The sequence below is a fragment of the Hipposideros armiger genome, unplaced genomic scaffold, assembly GCF_001890085.2.
Source record: "Hipposideros armiger isolate ML-2016 unplaced genomic scaffold, ASM189008v1 scaffold_227, whole genome shotgun sequence".
Classification (NCBI taxonomy): domain Eukaryota; kingdom Metazoa; phylum Chordata; class Mammalia; order Chiroptera; family Hipposideridae; genus Hipposideros; species Hipposideros armiger.
In genome coordinates, this window is record NW_017731577.1 from 1,288,976 (window position 1) to 1,312,636 (window position 23,661).

At 34.7% G+C, this 23,661-nt stretch overlaps 1 protein-coding gene across 11 annotated transcripts in view; it reads left to right on the plus strand.

Moving 5' to 3' along the window:
* SOX5 (SRY-box transcription factor 5) overlaps positions 1 to 23,661 on the plus strand; it is a 987,332-nt gene that overhangs the window by 613,651 nt on the left and 350,020 nt on the right. For 9 of the 11 annotated variants that reach the window (XM_019654616.1, XM_019654621.1, XM_019654620.1 and 6 more), the window contains one exon: positions 11,683 to 11,914. In XM_019654616.1, coding sequence (XP_019510161.1) covers positions 11,683 to 11,914 — 232 coding nt within the window. The remainder of the gene's footprint in view (positions 1 to 11,682; positions 11,915 to 23,661) is intronic. The other 2 variants (XM_019654626.1, XM_019654627.1) reach the window with 1 other exon arrangement.

Genomic DNA, 23,661 nt, shown 5'->3' on the forward strand with positions numbered 1-23,661 from the left:
TCTCTGTCTCTCTCTCACACACACACACATGACATAGGTACTCTTAAACTTCCCAAAAGGTCATTCAAGGATAGACTAAAAATTGAATTAATCCCTGTTTCACTAGCAGTTTTCCTGATGGAGAGCAGAAAAATTTGTCCCCTTTGCAGGGAATTCCACAGACAATTTTTAAAGATACCTTTTTAGAGATCTTGAGAATAGATATGTGTTTCCTACAATATCCTTTCACTAGTCATCTACCCAGTTGTCTATAACCTGAAATTTATACATGTGGCAACCATGTGTCTCAGAAACATCCAAAAGGCTTCTGACTTTTTAGGCTTTAATGTCTTTCATTCAGAGACACACAATTACCTGTGAAACTATTTGTCCCAACTTTTGGTTCAGAAAAATGGTACTCATATTAAACACAGGGTTTTTGTTGTTGTTTTTGTTTCTTCTTATAATTAATAAAAGAGTTGTACAGCATGTATTGGAAGAGATAGCTTTTGCTCTTCCCTAGATGTCCCCCCTCCAATCCTCTGTCTGTCCCAGGAACGGAGTATGTGGCTACTCAGTACTCAGCTTTCAGACTTACAAGGAGCCGAGCATCTGGGGGAACTCAGGAGGTGAGCACTTCCACGCTGACTCAGAGACCAGCCGTGTGACTCCAGTCTGGCGCTGTCACGCCTGGTTATGGAAAGGCAAGAACAATGCTTCCCTTGAGAAGGGGGAAAAAAGTCTAGTGCAGCCCCAATTTTGATGTAAAATTTAAATCATCCCTCCACATCCTGTGGACTTAGAGCTGTCAGAAAGGCAAAACCCATGTTCAAATGGAAAAAGCATTTTATTTCCTTAAAAAAGTATGCCCTCTCTAACTATAATTACAAGTTTCTGGAACCACGAATCTTAATGCTAGATTATTCAAAGTAATTTATAAATAATCAGAACAAAAGGACTTTGACGTTTTTTAACCTGTGGACGGCTGAGGGTTGAATGTTCTTTTTCTGTTTGTTTTTGATAGTGACAAATATATAACAATACTTGAATGAAATAATTCACAACAAATTAGTATTTGTGGTTTTGATTTTTTTTTTCTTCCAGACTCATGCATTTGGTCATTTACCGACAACTTAAAAGAAATTTCCCTTCAACCTTTAAAGGTCTCAATCATTTCTATTATGTCCTCTTCAAATAGATTTGGTTGAAATTTAGTGTATTTGGTGATTAGAAAGATTCTGTGATCGAATATTTAATAACTCAAGAATAGGTGTTTTGAGATAAGGAAATAAAATTATAACAATTATTAAATGAGTCAAAGTTAGCCTTTTGTTTGTTTATTTGTTTTGTCTTGTTTTTAAGTAGAAGGTGCTTGTCGTACTCTTATGTTGTAAATCAGGAGACACGTTTTGATAATTTTTTTTAATCTAAAATTCTGTAAAAACCTTTACTAGCTCTTCTCTTCGTGAAAATGACTTTGTATTTGCGAATCATAAAAGTTCCTCTAACCAGTTTTCCTTCAGCTCCCTAGATTCGTAATGAACTCTGCCTTACTTTAAGTATTAGAACACTGTAGAATGATTACAGTAGAGTTTAATGAAGTTTCATAATATTTTTACCTTTTTTATTTACCAGGAATACTATAGGTGTAGGCTCTTAGTAAGTGTGGATTAATTTTAAAATAATACACTAAAATGTAAAGATGAAAATTTTTAGCTGTCAGAGACATTCATTTTGGTAAGTTTGGGCTGTGGAGCCCAGCTATTAGAGTATTCATAATAAAGCAGTCTTCTTATTTAGAAAATGTTTCTTGGGGTCTTCATCGAATAATACATGGTCGATCTTTGGAGTATAGAGTGAATTTTTAGTGATTTACAATTATTAGTGAGACAGTAAGAGAAGAAAGTAGAAAAGGAATCAAATTTTGAATTCTGAACCACTGTAATGTAGAATTTTGCTTCCATAAGCTATTTGTAAATACTTACCTTGGGCATTTGCATCCCATGTTTAGAAAACAAAACAAATGGACATTTGAAAGTGAATTTTATTGCAGACTTGAGGTACATTAATTTAAACACTTCTGGAATATCCTATGTGCAACTAATAAAGAGATACTCATTTCTTTCAGGTACTGACAAGCGTTAAGTTTTCTTTCTGATTATTTCCTTATCTCTCTTTAACTTCTATTTTTTTTCCCTTTCATTTTCCACACTTTCCTTGGAAAAACCTTGTGCCTCCTCATTTTTTCCTGTTCTTAACTTCCCTTCCTTCCCTGACTCTTTGGTGGCTTAGACTAGGCTGGGGAAAGCCATTTGGTAAGAGCAGAGATGATAGCAAATCGGAGGGCAAAAAGGTGGTGAACAGATGAAAGTGGTGCTGTTCTTATCAGACAAAAGCAACAGTAATAACTACTTGATCTCAATGCAGAGAACATCTCAGAAACTAAACATGCCACAAGGTACACACAGGAAACAGCCTTGGGAAAAGTCACTTTGAAAGTTCTTGGTGATGACAACATTTTTAATTAACACAGTTTTAAAAACAGTTTAAACTTTTGTTATATTTATTCCATTTTTTTCTGTACATTTCAATTATATTCCAGAATAAAATCGTAAATTTATTCTTAGCTAGCTGTAGCTCAAAAATTACTTTTGTTTTTAGATTTGAATGTTATGGTAAGTTTTATTTATAAATACTCGTAGAAATAAGAGTCTACCCTGGGGAAATGTATACTAAGGATTACAAGGGAGTCTAATCTTATGTGTTATCCTATGTTGTCTGTTTTTATATTTCTATGAGATCTGTGTTTCTACTTCCATTTATACTTTATGCCAGGATCTGATGAACTTGTTCATGCCTCTAAATAACAGTAAAATGAATGAGGTGAGAAGCAATGGGCAGAGAAGTATAGAGATTGGCATGTCCTGTATCAGAAATTGATGGCAAAGAGGATTTATAGAAAATAGGAGAAAAATGTTAAGACTACATGTTTACCACAAATCAATTTTCTACTGAAAAGGCTTTGGAATATTACGTATGACAGGGTTGGTTATAGAATATACATGGAATGTTCACTGGGTAAACACAAAGCTGACTAAGCTTAGTAGGAAAATGAAGATGTTTAAAACATGTTATAATGAAAAAGAACAAACCATAAGATATGAATAATAATTGAAATTCCTAGATAAAGGTAATGAAAGTGATTTTTTTCTTTAATAAAATGATATGCTAAATTTGTGTAATTCTGTGTTTATGAGTCAGGTACAAGTATTGGTTATTTCATTCATTTGAATCAAAACCTGTCCATTCATGTTAAATGTCTATGTTGATTTCCCCCATTGGATAGGTAATATTCTATTGTGAAAATAACTTTGATGAGCAGTAGTGTTTAATTCCTAACCTTGATTAGCCTTCTCACATCAACATTAATTACAAAAAGAACCAGACAAGTAGATGTAAATGTCCTGAACAAATAGGCTTATTACTAGAAAAACTTGAGGCACATAACTTCTAGAAAAATAGTATAACCTTTGGATATAAAAGATTGCCAATTATTATTTTATTTTGTAATATCCCGTATTCATTTTTCCCATAAGGAGATGCACTCTTTCAAATATTTTCAATCGTTTTAAAAATCTGTTCTGCTATGCTTAAAATTTAACATGAGCGAGTAGAAAATTAAAAACAAGTATTGAGGAGAGAAATTGATGGAAGTTACAAGTTAAATAAATGTCATGATCCAAAATTTTAAAACATCGTGTTCAGAATGTTTAGTTTTGTAGGAGTGTTTAGAGAATAATGATGCTACTTCACTTACAAGTTTGTCTTCTCTTTATCTGTCTTCTTTGTTAGATCCTTTTGATACGTTGGTCTCCCAGATTTGGATGGACTGAAAAATTTAGGTTTTTTTTCTCCCCACCCTGCTCTATTTTCTTCCTATTTTTTCCATTGGAGAAACAATTCTGTTCTTAAATGCTCTCTATTATAATGCAAAGGCCGCATAGTGTAACAAAAGTTATTTAACCACTCTATGACTCAGTTTTCTCTTTTATAAAACAAGAAAACAAAAATACTGACTCAGAGCATTGTGGAAAAAGTCAGTGAGAAATAATTACAATTATTGGTTAACTCTCTGCTTTGTGTTTACAAGATGACACTGCCTTAGTTACAATCACAGAACTTCTGCATTTTCCGGTAATCTGCAAAAATTCTTTTTTTTTAATTCCTGCATTTACCACAGATTTATTTCTAAACTCAGTTACATATTTTCCTCCAAATTGTCATTGTTTCCTAATTTATATATTCTTCTTATTAGCTATATTCTCTAAATTGTATGTTCAAGTAACCTCTTGAATTATCTCACCAACTTGTTCCCCATATCTGTTTCCCACTCTCAACCTTCTATCAGTTAGTAATTTCTGAAGAATTTTCTTCCCAAGGTACAATTTTGATTATGTTACTATGTGGCTCACAAACCATCACCAGTTCTCTTCTGCCTTCAGTATCAAATTCAGTTTTGGTTTAGCCATTCAAAATTGAAAGGATTTAGCCAGAATCATTATTATCTAGTTCCTTTCATTCTTAGTTGCATTTACTCCTCCTAGAGTCTGCTGCTTTAACCAAACTATTCCAATCACTATCCCATATCATTCTATAAATTTCTTTAATTTGCTATTGTCATTTCTCCCGTCTGGAGTCTTCTCTTCTTATCTGTGTCTGTTGACATCTAATTTATCTCTGTTGCCCTGTTGAATTTTCATAATTTATAGGAAGCTAGTTCTCTGATTATTTTAACGATACATTACCTCTCTAATACTCATATTTATAAAAAGTCATTTATCGTAAAGTATTCTTTCTTGATTGCTTAATTATGTTGATATCTAAAGGCACCTGGTAGTCTTTCAATATATATATTTTTTCCATTGATGAATGGATAGATGGGTATATGTCTTGTCTTTTCATCCAAACTGTGTTTCCTTAAGGGTAAACCAGAAGGCTCTTCATATCTAAGTTGTCTGTTTCCCCCATAACATGAAGGTAATTTGCCTGGTACATAACAGACCCTCATTCAATTCATTCATTTATTTATAGAAAAATACATTGAGTGCCAACTATGTGCTAGGAATTGTGCTGCATGTAATTAATTGTATCTCATTCAGCACAGAGGATTAGACTATTTAGGGATGCAATACAGAGCAATTTGGAAACACGTATCTTTAGCATTAATCTTGGAAAAGCCAGTGAAATGGTCCTACACTTAACAAAATCTTATTCAGTTCAAGATAGTCTATGTGTATGGGGAATTCAAGAAATTAAAAAAATATATTCTTGCATCCCAAGTGCTTGTTTTCTAGTTCTAGATACTGTGCATACTAATAAGAAGAACAAGAAAAAAGTTAAACTGTTGAATAAATGTCATAGGTTATACTGATGCTCAAGTTTTTCACGTGGGCTACTAACAGGAATCCATGTAGATTGAGGTGGGGTGAAGTTACTTCCACTGTGGTGGTACAGGAAGGCTTTTGTAGAAGACCTGGAGTTTGAGTTTGCTTTTTATAGATTTTTTTATTTTTCAATTTTTATGCAAAACTGCAAACCTTAAAAGAAAAATATCATGCCAAAAAAAATAAATAAATAACCAGTAGAAGGCACTGCTTCCTAGGACTTTATCTCCAAAGGTTAAATAAAATATTTAGAGAAAGAACGAAACTTTGAAAAGAAACTATTATATAAGGAAAGCAGTTTCTATTCTGAGTCTTCCATTTTATGTTTGCTCCATATACAAATTCCTTTGACTTTGCATATGTTGTCATTTTCCAGAATAATTTCAGCAAAGAATAAATATATCCTAAGCAGAGTTAAGTTTAAAGCTGTAAGTAGATGATTCCTCAGTAATAAGTCTATTGATAATTAACTCTGTAGCATTTTTTATAAAGTCACTTTTACTTACACATTTAAAAAAGAACTCTAAGCTTTTTTTTATAAGTACTTTAAAAACTAATTAAATAGGGTGTACCAATCCCTTTACATAGAAATTATTTTAATAAAGGATACTTACTCTATCACTGAGCTTGATTTCCTTTTTTTCTGACAATATTAAGACATTTTCTAAGCATACTTTTCCTGTAAGCCTAGATCTTACAAGTAGTAATAGGAGAATAGTCAAAGAGTTTCTGGTTTTCATTAGTAGCTTTCATTTAACAGATATTTATGTAAAGACTACTATTTTCAGAAATGATTCTACGTACTGGGTGAGTAGCTGTGAACAAAAATAAAGTCTGTCTTCTTGTAGCTTATAGTATAGTGGGAGTGACAGATAATAAACAAAGAAAGAAATACAAAGCGTGCCAGGTGGTGGTAAGTGCTGCGAACAAAGCAGAGAGTCAGGAGCCACAGAGGAAGGAGGCGCTGGCTTAGGGGAGAAACCAAGGAGAACTTCCCTGGGAAATGATGTTGGAGGGAAGAACTAAATTAAGTGAGGAACAGGCGACTATATATCTCAGGTAGGGGTATTTCAGATTGAGAAAATACCAATTGTGAAAGAGATGTACTTAAGTAAGTGGTATATTAGTTTCCTGGTGTTGTAATCAGTTACCACAAGTTTAGTGGCTTAAACAACACAAACGTATTCACTTAAAACCAAGGTGTTTGCAGGGCTCATTCCTTCCAGAGCCTCAAGGGGAGAATCTGTTCCCTTGCCTGTTCCAGCTTCTGGAGGCCACCTGCATTCTTTGGTTCATGGCCCCATCATTCATTTTGAAGGCCAGCCTCATGGTCTCTTCCAAGCTCTCAATCTATGGTCCTCCTGTTTCCCCTCTTGCAAGGACTTTCAGGATTCCTTTGGGACCACCCAGAATTACCAGAACGTTCACCTCAGCTCAAGATCCTTCATCGCATCTGCAAAGTCCCCTTTGCCTTATAGGGTAACATACTTACCGGCTTCCAGGATTAGGATTTGGATATCTCGGGTGAGGGGCATTATGCTGACTAAAGCAATTTGTTTGCAAACTTGACTGTGCTTTAGAATCACCAAGGAGCTTTAAACATTGCTGCTATCTCCTGTGTACTCTAAAACCAATAACATCAGAAAGTCAGGCAGCGTGACCCAGGCAGCAGTCTTTTTTAAACCTCTCCTTATAATTTCAATGTACCGCCAAGGAGTAAACCAAGAACCACTGGTTTAGTTTTCGGTTGCAGTCACATACCCTTTACCCCTACCCCTAAGTTTGCTACACACGTCTGAACACTAATGGGGACATCCTACTTACAGAATGGTGCTAATGCATATAGCGAGCCTTTAGCCAATAGCAAAGGACTCCAGTGGTTTTAAAATTACTTTCACATATAGACTAGAATAGTCTGATTGTGCAGACTGCTACAGAGACAAGTAAAGGAAAAGTGACTCCTTGTAAAAGCAAGTTGCCCCATTGTATAAATGTGCCACAATTTCTTTATCCTATCGTCTATTGATGGGCATTTTGGTTGCTTCCATATCTTTGCTATTGTGAATAGTGAGTACTGCAATAAACACAGGGCTGCATATGTTTTTTTGAGTTAGTGTTTTGGATTTCTTTGCATAAATACCCAGGAATGGAATTGCTCGGTCATAAGGTAGTTCTATTTTTACTTTTTTGAGGAACCTCCACTATGTTTTCCATAGAGTCTGCACCAATTTGCAATCTCACAAACAGTGCATAGTCCCGGGGATGTGAAATACATTATGGGAGATATAATCAATAATGTTATAAAGATTATGTAGGGTGTCAGATGGGTACTGAACTTACTGAAGGGATCACTTCATTGATTGTGTAGATGCCTGACCATTGTGCTATACACCTGAAGCTGATATAGAATAATATTGTCAACTATAATAACACACACACACACACACACACACACACACACACACACACACAGGGGTGCCAAAAGATGTATACAAGTGGATACTTTGGTCAACGTTTCTCAAGCAGTAGTTCACCATAATCAGAAGTGTCTGGACGCTGATGGTAACCACTGTGAGCATCTCTTGTAATTGCAGAAGTCAAACATGACTTGTATTCATCTTTTGTAATTGGTATATATTGAATATTACAATTTTAATACAGTTTTGCTTTTAAAATGTGTACACATTTTTTTGTCACCATGTGTGTGTGTGTGTGTGTCTGTGCCTGTGTCTGTGTGTGTATAGTATAGTAATGGGATGTAAAATATAGTCAATGGTATTGTAACAACGATGTACAATGTCAGAAAGATAGTAGACTTGCAGGGATTACCACTTTGTGAGGGATGTACATGTCTAATCACTATGTTGTTTTATATACCTGAAACTAATATAAAAAATTTTTTTAAAAAAGGAAAAGCAAGTTGCCCCTTACAAGGGAAGCTGTTTCTTATCTATTCCATTCATGTAACTCAGCAGCTCTAGGAACATTATAGACTAGAGATGGGATTTAAGTAGAGACCCTGAATTACATGTTAAATCCCCATTCGATAAATGCCTTGTACATAGTAAGTGGTCAGTAAATGTTGATGATTTGAAGATTCCCTTTTGCCCTGGAATTAGACATCAGTTTTTTTCAAGAAGATTTTCTTGTTTTACATAAAACCGAGTTAAAAACTACCATTAAGTCAGCATAGTTCCATAAGTTAGTTTCACACTGGATTCTGTGTCTGCCTCATTTCAGTTCCTTTGAAGTCTGAGTTTTATTAATTGGTAAGCCTAGCACCTACCACAGGAAAGATAGAAGTCATCTCTGAATGAATATGTAAGAGCATACTCAGCCTAGAGCCTTAAAATGTCCCCAGGCATCCTTGCACTGTGATACAGCCATGCTACTCAAGCTGTAGGATTCGGGAACACTACATATCCCAGATAGGCAATATATAGACTTTTGCAGTGCTTTCCTAATGTTTTTTTGAAATTAATGAGACTCCCCTTTGTTTAAAATGAAACTCTGTGGTAGATGAACAAAACCTTCATGTCCATTGTTTTGGACCTTACAGATTTTGCTTCATAGTGTGTGTGTGTGTGTGTGTGTGTGTGTATTTCATCTATATATATATAATTTCATATATATATGAAAGAGAATGTTTATCCAGTTGTATATAAAGAAAATTTAGATTTTGAAGTGACTAGAAGTTTTGAGAAGAGTAGTGATATCTTAACTGTCTACCTTATGTCTACTTTTGAACTTTTAATGTTCATAATCATTATTAATAATGATATTAATAAAGTAGAAATCAGTAGAAAGGTCATGTGTCCTGAAAGTCATAAAATTGTGTATTCGAAAAGGCCAGCTGACGTAGCTTTCTGCCTTGATAGCCTGGAGACTGGCTCATTGACAATAGCCTGGAGTTTTCAGACCAGAGTCTGATTGTGCACAAGACTAAGGTAGACACCAGAGCACCAATTTATTAATCCCAGCAAGAATGATAATAGCCACACAAAGCATAAATACCATGGTTTGCATAACAAATGCATAACCTCCTTGCATTTAAGCTACATGTAAAACCAAGAAATAGTTACAAGTCCCTTTATTGATTTACTCTGATAAGTCACTCCACAAAGACCGTAAACATTTTAAATCTGTCCTGTCAGCCCCTTTTCTATATGGGAATCAGCAGTTTGCTTGGAGAACCTGGAAGCAGAATAGTGGGAGCTAAATATCTCTAGTGTTTAGACTTATTACCCATAGTTTAATATACCAATTGGGTGATAGATATGATGTTACCGATGAGACTAAGACTTCAAATTGTGTTAACTCCACACCCTTATTTCCTTTCTCCATGCTTAGAGTACACTTGAAATAAACCTTGGTAATGAGACCAGAAATAGTTAAAGATGCCTGAAGTGTGTTGGCCCAAACTACTTCTTCAGACAGTGCTTCAGGGAAACCATCACCATTTCCCCCAATTTCCCTGGTCTTCAGCTCACCCCTACTATTCACATTTCTTTTTTTACACTTGCTAATACATTTTTTTCAGTTTATTGTCAAGTATGACTGGTCATGGGCCATTTCTCTGTTGGGAGACTTTGTATTTTATGTTGACTTCACAGTTTAACTCTTAGAAGGCAATCTGCTTTCCTCATTTTGGAGGGGTTTTTTGTTTGCCTTTTGAGGGGGGCGTGGGTCATAGGGCGGTTTTAAAGTTTGTAAAAAAATAAAAAGGGTGTTTATTTAGTGTCTTACTCTGTACTAAATGCTCTACCAGTCATGTTTCATATGGTACGCAGTTCATGCTGAAAAAGCATTACAAGTTGATATTACATCTCACTTTAAAGGTGAGCAAATTGACATAAAGAGATTAAAGTGAGCCTCACAGCTTGTAAGTAGAGAAATCAGTATTTTAATCCACGTTTGTCTGCGTCCAAAGCTCTTATTTTTTTCTGCAGTGCTATTATTTCTTAAGAGAATATCTTCAGTACTTGAATACTTTTCTTTTGAAACTTCTAACACTAAGAATATTATTGTTCAACAAAGATTAGCGGCATCTCTTTTGGTAATACATTTTACATTTAAAAATCAGTGATGTATATGAAGAAAATGGTGTTACATTTACTTAATACTCTCCTGCCTTCTGTCATACTGGTCTAACATAAGAATGGATGACTCTGTAAACACTCTTTGTCGAACAAAACTTACAGCTTTTTCAAGGTCAGATCAAGTTGTAAATAGAAGACTTTCATTTTTTATTAAAAATTTAAAGTCTTTGTAATCTATGTAGAACTTCTAATGAAAGGAAAGGGAATTCTCTATTTAGCTGAAAATACTTGCCACATAGTTTCACCTATGATAATATTCTCGATCAGACATAAGTACAAAAAATGTTTAAATTTTGTTCCATTATCTAAGTGTATTGTCATAGAGGCATTAGCTCATCAAAACAAAACATCCTTATTTTTTCCCCCTTTTACTTAGGTTATCTAAAGAGTACAGAAGTCTAAGAAGCCACATCTTAATCTTTCATAGACTATTGGAAGTAAAATTGAAGTAACTTTATAGTCTCACGTATTTACTGCTTTGCAAATTTGATATTAGAAGTAAATACCTAAGTTGGGTGCTTTAGAAGGGAAGGGAAGAAAAAGTCTCCAATGTTGCAAGATTAACAGTGAGTGTAAAATGCATTCAATCCTAAATTCAGCTTTAAACAAATATCAAACTTTTCCTCATGTGGTCTGAGGTTTACGAATAACCAATATCTCTGTATTTCACAACAATCTCACTTTTAATCAAATGTAAATTTGTTATAATGGCATCCATTCATTCATTTTGTTTACTTTTTGATGAAATAAATTTTAGTCATTTCTCTTTTTACGCTGCCAACATTATTTGCTATTCATAGATGTTCTGTCTTCAGTAAGGTCTATCAAAGTATAAAGCTAGATGACTATTTTTCTTTCCTTTAAAATGGAATGGTCTTTCATTATGCAGTATTCTTAGGTGAATTCTCTTGTTTAAGAAGCCAGAATACAAGAGAGTGCTATATTAGTGTATTATTCTCACAACAAACAAGCACTGTTCTGTTGCTACCTGCTTGGCCATTGTTTCTGATTGTGTGTGCTTTGCAGTGGTATTTGGATAGTTTCCTGCTCTCTGCCAGCACAAAAAGGCATTTCTGTTACAATGGCCCCTAACCACACAATGACGGCATTAAGGATTTATGTGGAGGTTTCATTATTTTGTCCTCTTTTGTTCCTTCCAGGATGTCTTCCAAGCGACCAGCCTCTCCGTATGGGGAAGCAGATGGAGAGGTAGCCATGGTGACAAGCAGACAGAAAGTGGAAGAAGAGGAGAGTGACGGGCTCCCAGCCTTTCACCTTCCCTTGCATGTGAGTTTTCCCAACAAGCCTCACTCTGAGGAATTTCAGCCAGTTTCTCTGCTGACGCAAGAGACTTGTGGCCATAGGACTCCCACTTCTCAGCACAATACAATGGTAGGTTTCTCAAGGTCTATTGTGCCTACACTCACTTTTTGACCAGCCTAGTCTCCTAATAGTTTGGCTTCAGTCCTCTGCTTTATAATTATCATCTACTTAATAGCCACACACAAGATACACCCCTAACATCTTAGAACTCTTTATAAGGAAATTCATTCCAGTAAGGAGGATAAGATATGCTATTTGTTTGTTTCTTTTTTGTTTTTTTACTAATTTTGCTTTTGAGACATCAATTTAATTAGAGGGAAAAGACGTGTAAATATAAGAATAATGTTAAAATAAAGTAACACATTTAAAATTAGCAGGAGAGAAAGATTTCATTCTATTTCAAATAAAATGTTTTTTTTCCAGATAGAATGACATATAGTTTGAACATTTCAACCATAATAAATCAATGTTTTTCATTTTTTTGACTGGCTGAGATTGGATTCCAGTATTCTTTATAATACTGGGAATTTTAGAGACTATATTTCGTAGACACTATAGTTTTCTAACGTGACCACAGTAATTTCTAGTCCCATTCATGCTGTTGTTTGGGTAATTCAGTAATTCCCTGATGCATCCTATTCCAGAATTTGACACTCAGGATAATTTTTCTGGCCCCTCATCCTGGGGTCTGGATCACTGGGAAACTGTGGTTTCACAGATGAGAAGAAAGAAGACAGCATAGTATCCTGGCTGAAGCTTAAACAGCAGACACATACACATAAGGCTTTTAAGTCGGTCTTAGGAACTTAAATACATAGAATCAGCATGTCGGCAAGGTGGCAGGGCACTTAGCTGCCCAAAAAGCCACTCTCCCCTTTCAACATGGCTGCTTTGGTGGATGTCACATTTCTATGACATCTTCTCCTCTTCATCTTTAGGGATGCCATTAATTTGAACTGGATTACACCATCAAACATGTTTCATCCCACGTTTTCATGCCTTTAAAGACAGCTCTGATTCTGTTAAATGCCTTTTTATTGCTTTCTTTAGGAAAGTTTTACATATCATAAATGTGCTTGGTACTATAATACGCCCACATGTTTATGTTGTTGCATTACTATATGTGTAGTAAAATCAACAAGAAGAACCAGATATCTTCTAATAGCTGCGAAACAGATACTATTCTTTGATATCCATGTTAGATTTTAATACTCTCATTCAACATTTTAAGCCTTATAGGTAAAAATTTCCCTGGGTAATTGATTCTGTGCAAGATTTTTCCACCAAGAACAGTGGTATAGCTGACTCTTATGTAGCATGTATATAGATGGGGTGCTTTAAGCACATTACTTATATTAACTCATTTAATTTTCACAATAATTCAGTGAGGTATTATTAATCCCATTTCACAGACGAGGGAACTGAGGCTAAAAGAGAGGTTAAATACCTTGCTCCAGATCACAGCTAAGAAGTGGGAGAACCAGGGTTTTACCCAAGCAGTCTGGTTTTGGCGTCCATGCTTATAAACATTATAAGCGCTTCACAAGAGCACAGGCATATTTTACTTTTTGATGATCTCTTATTTGGCAGGTTAAATCATACTATCCATAATTTCTCCCTTCTTCCTCTACTGTGAGTTCATGTTAGTTATGGGCAATGATATAATTTTTTGGCCTCCTCTCAACAAAGGTTAAACTAGGAAAAGAAAGGGGAAAATGGGAGTACACAGTTCAACAGGGTAAGGATGCCAGGCTCTCCACTTGATGTTTCATCCCTGCTAATGCCTTTGCCCTCTCAGTATTTTGATCATTGACTTGTCTCAGGGAGTACCCTATTGAAAGCGCTTCTTAGTTTGGTTTTCTTGTGATGCTATTATAAACATAAACACACAAATTTGACAGAGTGGTTATAAATAGTTATGACTAGAAGAAAACCACAAAGATAAAGGGGAGACTATTTTAAGTATACTCAAGGGTGAGTATAAGAAAAGTATATTGAATTACATACCGTAGTTGGCATTAGGGGGTTGCTGTGATGCAGGATGTTAGTGAAAATGAAACCATTCAGTTTGTAATGGAGTATTCAGTTCAGCTAAATAAAAACTATGAACTGCCTACTTTGTACCAAGTTTTTTTTTTTTTTTTGGTATTGGGTACTATGGAAATAGATTTAAATAAGACACAACTCCTTTCCTCAAGCAACTTTGCCTGGAGCAGAAATTCTTAACCAACGTGTACGGATAACCTGAAAATAGATGGAGAATTCTGTATGTGCACACGTGTGAGTAAGAATATGGCTTTTATAGGATTTTTAAGTAGATCTGTAACCCAAGAAGGTTAAGATCTGCTGTTCTGGAAGTTAATACAGTTTGGATACAAATGATTTAACTTAGTTTTAGTGGCATCAGCACTAATGTTTTATCTTCCTATATGTGTAATTTGTTTCTAAATTTGCTTTTGCCTCAAATGTTTCTTGATCCCACCAGCTTTTCATCTCTTTATTCGGCAGTTGGAAGAGTCTCCTGTATGATCTCAAATTTTTAGCCTCTTCTCTTTCCAGCCTTTGTTTCATCTTCCACTAGCTTTGCATGCCTGAGGAATGAGTTGGATTATTTATTCCACTTTGGAAGCTAATGTGTGTCCTTGTTGCTTACAGGATTTAGTCTAGAACTCTGTGTAGACTAGCACCAAACACTGGCTTTAGTTTCCTCTCGTGCCACATTCTACCATGGACCCAGTGTCCCAGTCATGCCAAGTTTTTGATACCTATTCATAAACATTCCAAGTAACCTCTAATGAAACAGCTTTATTATTTCTACCTAGAAAACCTCCCTCTCTTTATATTTTACCTTCCTGGTGAAATGTGTATCTCCCACAAGACTGAGTTCAGAAATTGCTTCTTCTTAGATGCTTTCACTGACGTCCCAAGGCAGAATGGTTGCTGCATTATTCTTTTATCCATGACACTTGTTTATATGTTTTCTCATGGCCTGTATTATAATTTATGTGTTTACATGTCTGCTTTGCTATGCACTGTATTTCTCCTTGAAGCCACAGTCATACACACACACACACACACACACACACACACACACACACGTGTATATATTTCCGATACCCAGCATATAATACTTAATTTTATGATTACTGATTAAATGCCAGAATATTCATGGTGAATATGCTGGTTTTTCTATAAATTTTAGAAATAAAAAGGAATCTACTATTGTATATTCAGAAAGCAGAAAGTGTGTCATAATAGCTATGATATATTCAGCTGTTAAGCTGATTAAGATATATTTTGCCCATTTATCAAAATGATTGAATATATTTATAAAATTGTTATCCAACACAAATACTTTATTATTTTTTTGTCTGGATACAAGGCCATTGTCATACTCACACAACATGTCCTTTTATTTCAGTAGGAAAATGCATTCACTATTTTTTTCCTATTCAATATCCTTGAAAACAGAGAGAATGTTGCATGGTCTTTATATCATAGAGTTCGCTTTAAGGGAAAAAAATCTGGTTTCCAGATTTCATTGCCGATTTCTCTGACATTCATGCCCCATTCTTAAATAAAACAGAGAGATATTGAGAAGTCTACATTTTGTTTTGCCCACATAGTTTAGAGAGAAAGTAGAACTGATAAGTAATCCCTGTAATGACGGCTTGAAGTTATAGAGATGCTGTCAGTATAAAATATAAGTTGGAAAATATTTTCTGAGGTAAAGTTCTGTACACTTCATGACTGTTGCCATAGAAAGACTTTGAAGACTCAGGATCTTCTCTTCATATTCAGGGTATTCCAGTGTTAGCATTTGGAATTGGGTCAGATAAAGATGCAGTTCTTCCTTTCTGAAGTTGTGTTTGTTGCCTTAATATTTTGGATAAACTAAGTGCATAAGAGATACTCTCAAACAGCTATAACTGATAGGAATACTATGAGTCCTTCTATTCTTGGAAAGTTGTTACTATTCAAAGTACACTATAGATGAACTTTACTAAGCAAATTATATATATATATATATATATATAAAATTCTGTAAGATTTCTAATCAATGTAAGTTTGAGACACAAATATTTGTATGTATGAAAAAGACTGTTGGTTCCTTCTCTGAAGCTCTCATAATCTTGTGGAAGTAAGAGCATATTTTGATCCTCATGTTATCTTCAAAAAAAGTAAAAGGCAAGGTTGGCAAGTTTAATTCTGGCATGAATGGAAGGGCAGTCCTGAGCTTTGTTTTTATTGAAGGTCAGATTTACTCTTCTCCCCACCCCACCCCACCTTTTTAAAATATGGGTTTGAAGACTGTCACTTCAGTTTCAGAAACAAGCAAGCATCACTATAATTTCTGGCTCATTTTTATAATAGTTCTAATATGGATGAATTTATTTTATGATGTAAAGAACTATCCAGAATATGTCCTCATGTCAATCAGCATGATTATTTATGAACACTAGAAGGGAATAAAGTCTGAGGAGAATAAAATAGCGTATTAGATGCAGCCAGGGGAACTCTATGGTGGCCATTTTGGTGCTCATTTTCTATCTGGTTGCATGCTACTTCCGTTGGATAGATTGTTGTTCAAGTGTCAAATGTGATGTGAAATGAAAGTCTCGACCACCTGTGGTTACTGAATTATCAGTTGTCTTTTTTTTTCCCACAAAAAGTGTACTCTTATCTCAGCCAAACTCTCTTTTGAATCTTTAAGTTCTTCTTGAGTTGAGTGAATAGTTTTGTGTAACTGTAGTGTAGCTGCGTCTCACAATTGATTTTAAAAATATAAATATTTATATTAACAATACAATATTTTATTAAAAAATAATTGGAGTTGCCCATTCTACAGATAGCTGAATTTTAAATGAAATGAAATGTAAAGAACTATCCAGAATATGTCCTCATGTCAATCAACATGATTACTATGCTTGTGTGTAATTTTTTAACATTTAAACATCTATTTGTTTTGGAAATATGATGTTATAATATATTTTAGTATCTCATTTATTTTTTATATTGATAACATTTTCCTGGAATTGTCAAAGAACTCTGGGTATATAATGTATGGAGTTTAACAATACCCTTGGTATACCTTAATGTGTTTAAACATTTCAGGGACTCTAGTTATCATAAAGCAAAATAGAGTATAAGTCAGTCTCTTCCTTTAAGTTCATCAAAAGAAGAAAAAAAGTGTTTTCTTAAGGTGATAGTCTATAGAAGTTGAACCTGTAGCTGAGAACCAAGTATAACATTATAGCAAGGCTCTAACATATGAAATGCAAACTTAAACACTGAAAGAATTCATTCAGTGCACACAACACAGAGAGGCTTTTACTTGCTCAGGCTCACTGTCAAGTTCAGATTCTTTATTTACCTGAAATAATTTTAATTGCTATATTATAGCTGTGTCTTGAAACACCCTTTATATAAATTTTGCCTATAAACTAACGGCTGTTAGTAATGTATTTTTGATGTGTGACTAGAGCAATGTTATGTGTGAAGTACTATTCAGAAAACTCAAGAAGGAAAAGAGAAAATGCATGCGTTATTTAAAAATAAGTCACAGAATAGTGCCTTAATTATGGTATGGTAAAGATTCCGATTTTTATATGGTGGTTTTTATAAGCTTTTAAATTTCTGGTTACCTTTGTCCGTCAAACTTGGCATAAGTTATTGTGATGGTATAATGCATATTGTTGTTAACACCAGTGTGGTTATTGTGCCAGTTTTAATAATGAGAATTTCATTGTTTAGGGAGAGCAGTCTCCTACACTCTAGACAAAAGTGTAATTACTTTTGAACGATGTGGAATGTGCTCAGTTTAATAGCATGGAGAATAGATTTAGAAAGATTCAGATAAAGTAAGCTTGGAAGCCGTATGTGCAGTGTGGCAGTATAAAATCATGATAGTAGGCAGTATAATTCTACACACACATCCCGGATTTCACACAGTTTATCTATAAACTGTTGTTTTCTGTAAGAGATAGGCTTGCTTATCTGAACAAGGCCAATTCAACTGCAAGGAGGTGAAAATGGTGACAAGTTTGCATTTGTTTTTTTTATGGTAAATTGATGTTTATCATACAATGAAATTACATTGTTACAAGCATTATTCTGTAAATGTTGTCAGAAAACACCACATGAAGCTGTTTATCTAGATATAATTTCAGGCTTGTGTTTGAATGTAAGTGGTTCAATCTTTATACTTACATTGTTTCTGAAAATTACCCCCAGGGCTAACAGGAATGAGGACATGTGAAAAACAATCAGTTGGGGTCCAGCGAAGCCATTGGATAAGTTGTGCCATAGATGGTTTTGTCATATTGCCATACAATTCCATTCTGTCTGGTCGAGGGAGGCTCTAATATCAAGTTGAAAAACCCTGATTCATATTATGTCCACAGTGTTTGAAGTTTATTTGAAAGTTAACTGGGTCTTGAGTAATTAATGGATTACTCTCATATAAAAACATAGCTTTATATGGGAGTTGCAAGATAGTTCAGGACACCTAATGAGGTTCTACTGTTAGTATCCCCACATGGTGGTATGCAGTGACGGGGAGGAAGTCAGCACTTCTAATATTGTGGTAATGGGGGAATATGTGTTTGCTTCAGATTTAGCCTAATGAAATTTAATGGTTTTCATTTAATAAGGAGTGTTGTTAAAAGATGCCACTCAAACACTTACAATGAATACCTATCAGCAGAGATACAGAAATAACAACTAGTCTCTTCCCTCTTGTAGCTTTTTGAGAGGTGTAATAAAAAAATACGGTGAATGCTTAAATTTAAAAAAAATTATTACAGTAAAAGACACAACCATCAAAATACTCTCCCTCACTTCAAACACACTTATCCCATCGTTCTTGCCACTTTCTGAAGCAGTTCTGGAAGTTCTCTTCTGTGAGTGTCTTTATTTCATCCTCCATCATGACAATGCTCTGTGTCACACATCACTTCTGGTACGGCAATTTCTGTCAAATAAAAACATTACGGAGTGTCCTCATCCACCTTATTCACCGGATCTGGCACTGTGTGACTTCTGGCTCTTCCCCAAAGTCAAAATGACCGTGAAAGGTAAACATTTTGAATCGATTCAGGACATTGAGGCAGCCACAATCATGAAAGAGGACTTCCAGAACTGCTTCAGAAAGTGGCAAGGATGATGGGATAACTTCAAAGCGAGGGGAGTGGAGTATATTAGGGGGATTAATGGCAATGTGTCTTGTACTCTAATCTTTTTTTTTTTTAATTTAAACATTCACCTTAGTTTTTTATCACACCTCATATATAGTGTGGAGGTAAGGTAAGAACAAAAATCACTATAATGTTGGTAGAAACTTGATACAAGCTAACAAGTGCTAAGGAGATTCACAGAGGAAAGTTCTCTCATTTGTGGGGAATCAAAACTAGATTTATCTGAAATTGTTTCCACCCACAAAAAATTAGTAGGTGGCAAAATATTTAAAAATATACATACTGGATCCGTTATCATTAATTCAAGGTCTTTAATGTATGGTTTTGTTTTGTTTTTGCCATATATTTTTTTCCCAGAAGAAATAAGAAAGAAAAAAGTTAAAACAATACTGAAGACAAATTATACTGTAAAGCGCAATATAAAACATGGGGAAGTTAGTAAAATGTGTTCCTCATATTAATAGGAATAAAAACAGCAATTTTAGTTATTTGAGTTTTAAATATTTTCTTTCTTTTTGTGGGTGACCACCTTGAATGAAGTGGAAAGAATGATGAAATAGTTGGCTAGGATGTTGGAAATCGGGACACCACAGTAATGCTGGAAACTTACTTGAATGATGTTGCAGATTTTGTGGAATGGATGTGTTCATCTTTATCTCATTTGTTATTCTAGGACCTGCATAATAGGATCATTTGTATTTGGATGTCAAAAATAATGAAAAGCCTGGGAAGCAACCTTCATTCTGTATCTTAGATGTTTTGTTTTCAGTCCTTCATTTTCTTCCTTTGATTCGTTTCCTCCTTTGCGCCTCTTCTTCCTCTCTCTTTCAATTTCCCTCTATCAGAAAACATTTTTAATGGGTCCTCTTGTGGATCTCAATGGAGCCATTATCAAGAAGGAAGACAGGGTAGGAGAATCAGCACCATTGTGCTCTGATATATACTTCCTTCTTATTTACATATATTGCCTCTTGGGGATTTGCCAAACCTCCATGCAGTCAGCCTCGGTTTCTCCTACTGTACGTGATTAATAGGTCAATTGATTCTGTGATCAAGTTTTCACTGATTTTTTTGTGAACAGGGACAGTGTAGTGAATTCTTCACAAAACTGTCTGGTATATTTTTTCAATTTAGTCAGATTATATTCCTTTACTTTAATGAGCTAATGTTCATAGTAAATGATAATTTTATTTTTAATGCCCTTATTTGGGGAAAAGAAAAACAACAAACTTGAAATTCTATGTTGGTTTCCAAATTATATTTTGAAATTATACTTATCAGTGAGCCCAAATGCCAGGAATCTAGTGCTTTAGTGACTTCCCATGTGCTTTGTGTGCCTGTACTAGGTTCCATTTTAAATTTTTGGAAAGCCTCTGTCAGTATTTTCAATCAGTTCTTGATTGTTTCTTTACCTTAGTTGATTTTTGTTTCCATGGTTCTTTCCTAAATTTGAAATTTTATAGAGATTTATTAAAGTAAGAAATAGAGACTAGACATAATTTTCACAACTGGAAAGTAATTATGATGTTAGTGTCAGTGTATTAATGTACTATGAATGATAATAGCAATGTGTTTGTCATTATTTCTTGTTTTTTACTTGCCAAGGACAGTCACTAAGGGAATCCAAAAATAGGAATTTTACAGTGTCGGTGCCTGAATTCTAGTAAATGAAATGACGTCTACAAGACTCAGTAACTCAATTGCCAATGAGACCTCAAAATATTTCAAATAGTACTTACGTTATATTTCCTCTTGGCTGTATCAGTTAGATACAACTATCCACTGTATCTAAAAAGGGAAAATGATCTTTTTATAGCAGCTTCTTAAAAAGCACAACCATTTAGCTGTGAATTTGGATCTTAAAGTGAAGTCATAGAAATAATGTAAGGAAGTATTGTATTTTCTTTGTAATTTCTTCTTCTCACTTATTTTGTCAATTAGACTCACATAGCTTTTCCTTTTAAAAGTGTGGACAAAGACGAATACCTGGATGGGAGGGAGGGAAAGTTTAAAAAATAGAAAGGAATTCTATAGGATAGAAAAATCTAATAAAAAGATTGGAAGCACTTTCAAGAGAAACGATTCCCTAAGAAATGACAATCTGAATTCAAAATGCTTAGAATGCTATTGGTGCCACATTAGGTGCCTTTAAAAGCATTATGTGGACTTAAATTTTTACATCCTCTATAAGGTCTGAGATGCCCATTATGTGTACCAGCATTAAAGCTGATATTAAAACTGAATTCATGACACTATTTCAATAGGCTATCAGTTTTGATCATCTTGTGCCACCCCCCCCTCCATTTCTTGTTTTAGAAAGTAAATTTTATGTTTTCCTTTATTCTACTAGATATGAGGTGGGGGTGTTCTTCAGTATTTTAAATGGGAAATAAATATAAAGCTAATTTAAGTTTACAATTATAATCTGTCGCTTTGGTTATATATTTTCTTTGTACAAAGGCAAAGTATTTTTTTTTAAAGTTCCCATAAGCCATTTTTAGGAATGATCTATGTGAACAGATGAGGTGTGAATGTAGGGAGAGCAGCCTTGGCCAGCTCTGTGACACTGACATCACATGATAAAGCAAATGAACACAAGTGACTGGATTTTGTGTCGTATTTAGTCAAGACTGCTTCTGTGGCAGCAGAGCAAACAGTGTTATCATTATATAGAGAGGCAGTGTTTACTTCAGTGTCTCTTCTGAGCTCTTAAAAATCCAGCCTGTCTCAAGATAAAACAGTTAATCTTGTTGGTCGATATCCCTAAACGAGAAAATAATATTCTAAGGGTTAATAAAAGTTTAACATGGAGGTAGGATATGAAAAAGGGGTATAATTACAAAGATGCTTGCTGTTCAGTAGTTTTGTATGCATTTCCAAATATATGTACCACGTAAAAAGTAAAAACCTTTATCAACGAATGACAGAAAACAAGTTCAACTTACAGCATCATGCTTAATAATGTACTTAGCCCGGGAACCACCCCTCCTGCCACTACTGGACCCTGTCCTCTGTAGAGATATATATATCCTGGAGAGGGGAGATTGCTGGGCTGTTTCCGTATCCATCTTAGGCTTTGTGGCAGTGGCTGGCATGCTTTGCACACAAGGGACACAGAGTCAGGGAATACGCTTCTTCTGTATCAGAGATTCTGATTTCCCCAGGGTCATCAGCAGAACATAAGAAGCGACTCTGAAAGTCTTATGTGAATATATCTTACAGCCTAACTGCTGCCTGATAGTTGCAACTCAAATATGAAAGATTTCAAATAATCAATACTCCTTAGAATATGGTATTTAATAACTAATAAGAATAGGAATGTGCAATATTTCATGTTTTCTGTGTACCAACCACCTTACCTTTATTATCTGAGCCAATTTTTATGTCAACCCAGTGAATTCAACAACTGGGATTATCCCCGCTTTACAGATGGAAAACCGTCTCAGATCCAGTGATTTGTCTAGTAAGTAAGTGGTAGAGTTTGGATTTATGGGTTCAGACCCCAAGCACTTCATAGCTGCGCTCACTGCCTTGCCACTCATACAAATATTAAAATCATTTTTATAGTTTATCAAAATAAGTAATTTTAATAGCCTTTAGAAATACTTGTGGGGAATACAGATACCAGAATTATTGCTTGATTATTCTACCTCCACTCAGAGATACTTTGATTTTTAAAAATCTTTGTAGGTAGGTTTAAACAGACCAAGAGATTTAACTATTTCAGAATGTGCACTAGAAGTTTTACATAAGATGTAAATAGGCAATATATGACATTTCAAAGGGTTATTTGCTTAAACCTTTCACATAAAGATTAGTATTAATTAGTGCTCTGGCTGTAAAACTGTTGTCATAACATAGCAGTTTAGCACAGGGCCACTCGTGACAAAATTGCTAAGTATATTCCAGGCTCTGCTGTTTGACATCGGTATGATGTTTGGCAAGTTATTTTAATTTTGTGTACCTCATTTTTGCCATCTGTAAAATGGGGATGATAACAATAGCATCTAATTTACAGAGTGCTTGTAATGTTTAAAGTCAATATATATAAAGCACTCTGGTGGCTGGAATATAGCAGGAACTTAATAAATGTTAGTTCAATGCCTAGAGAAATGTTTGTTCTGTGATCTTAGAGAAAAATGGTACATTGTATTTAAATGGCATGTGTTTTTAATTCTTATAAATTTAAGCTACCTACAAGAAAAATTTCAGTTAAGGAAAACTACTTTTGAAATGAGAAATTCAAAAGAAATTTCAATCTGTTGTCACTAAAAGGGTTTTTAAAATATATTTTCAACTATTAAAAAAGGAGATCATTCAACCTGAGATGCTGTTTCTCAAATACTTATGACATATTCAATTACCATAAATACTGTTCATTGCCAAGTTTTTGCTTAACATTGTTAAGGCAGTTCACCAGCAGGAAACGCAACCACCACCACCGCCACAGCAACCAATATCCACCAAAGCCAAGTCAGAACTGCATTTCAAAAAGATCATGAGATGTAAAACACAATGACACATGTATATATAATTATCGTTGACATACAGTATTATTCAACATCAGTTTCAGGAATACAATGCGGTCGTCAGGCCTCTACATCAACTATGAAGTGGACT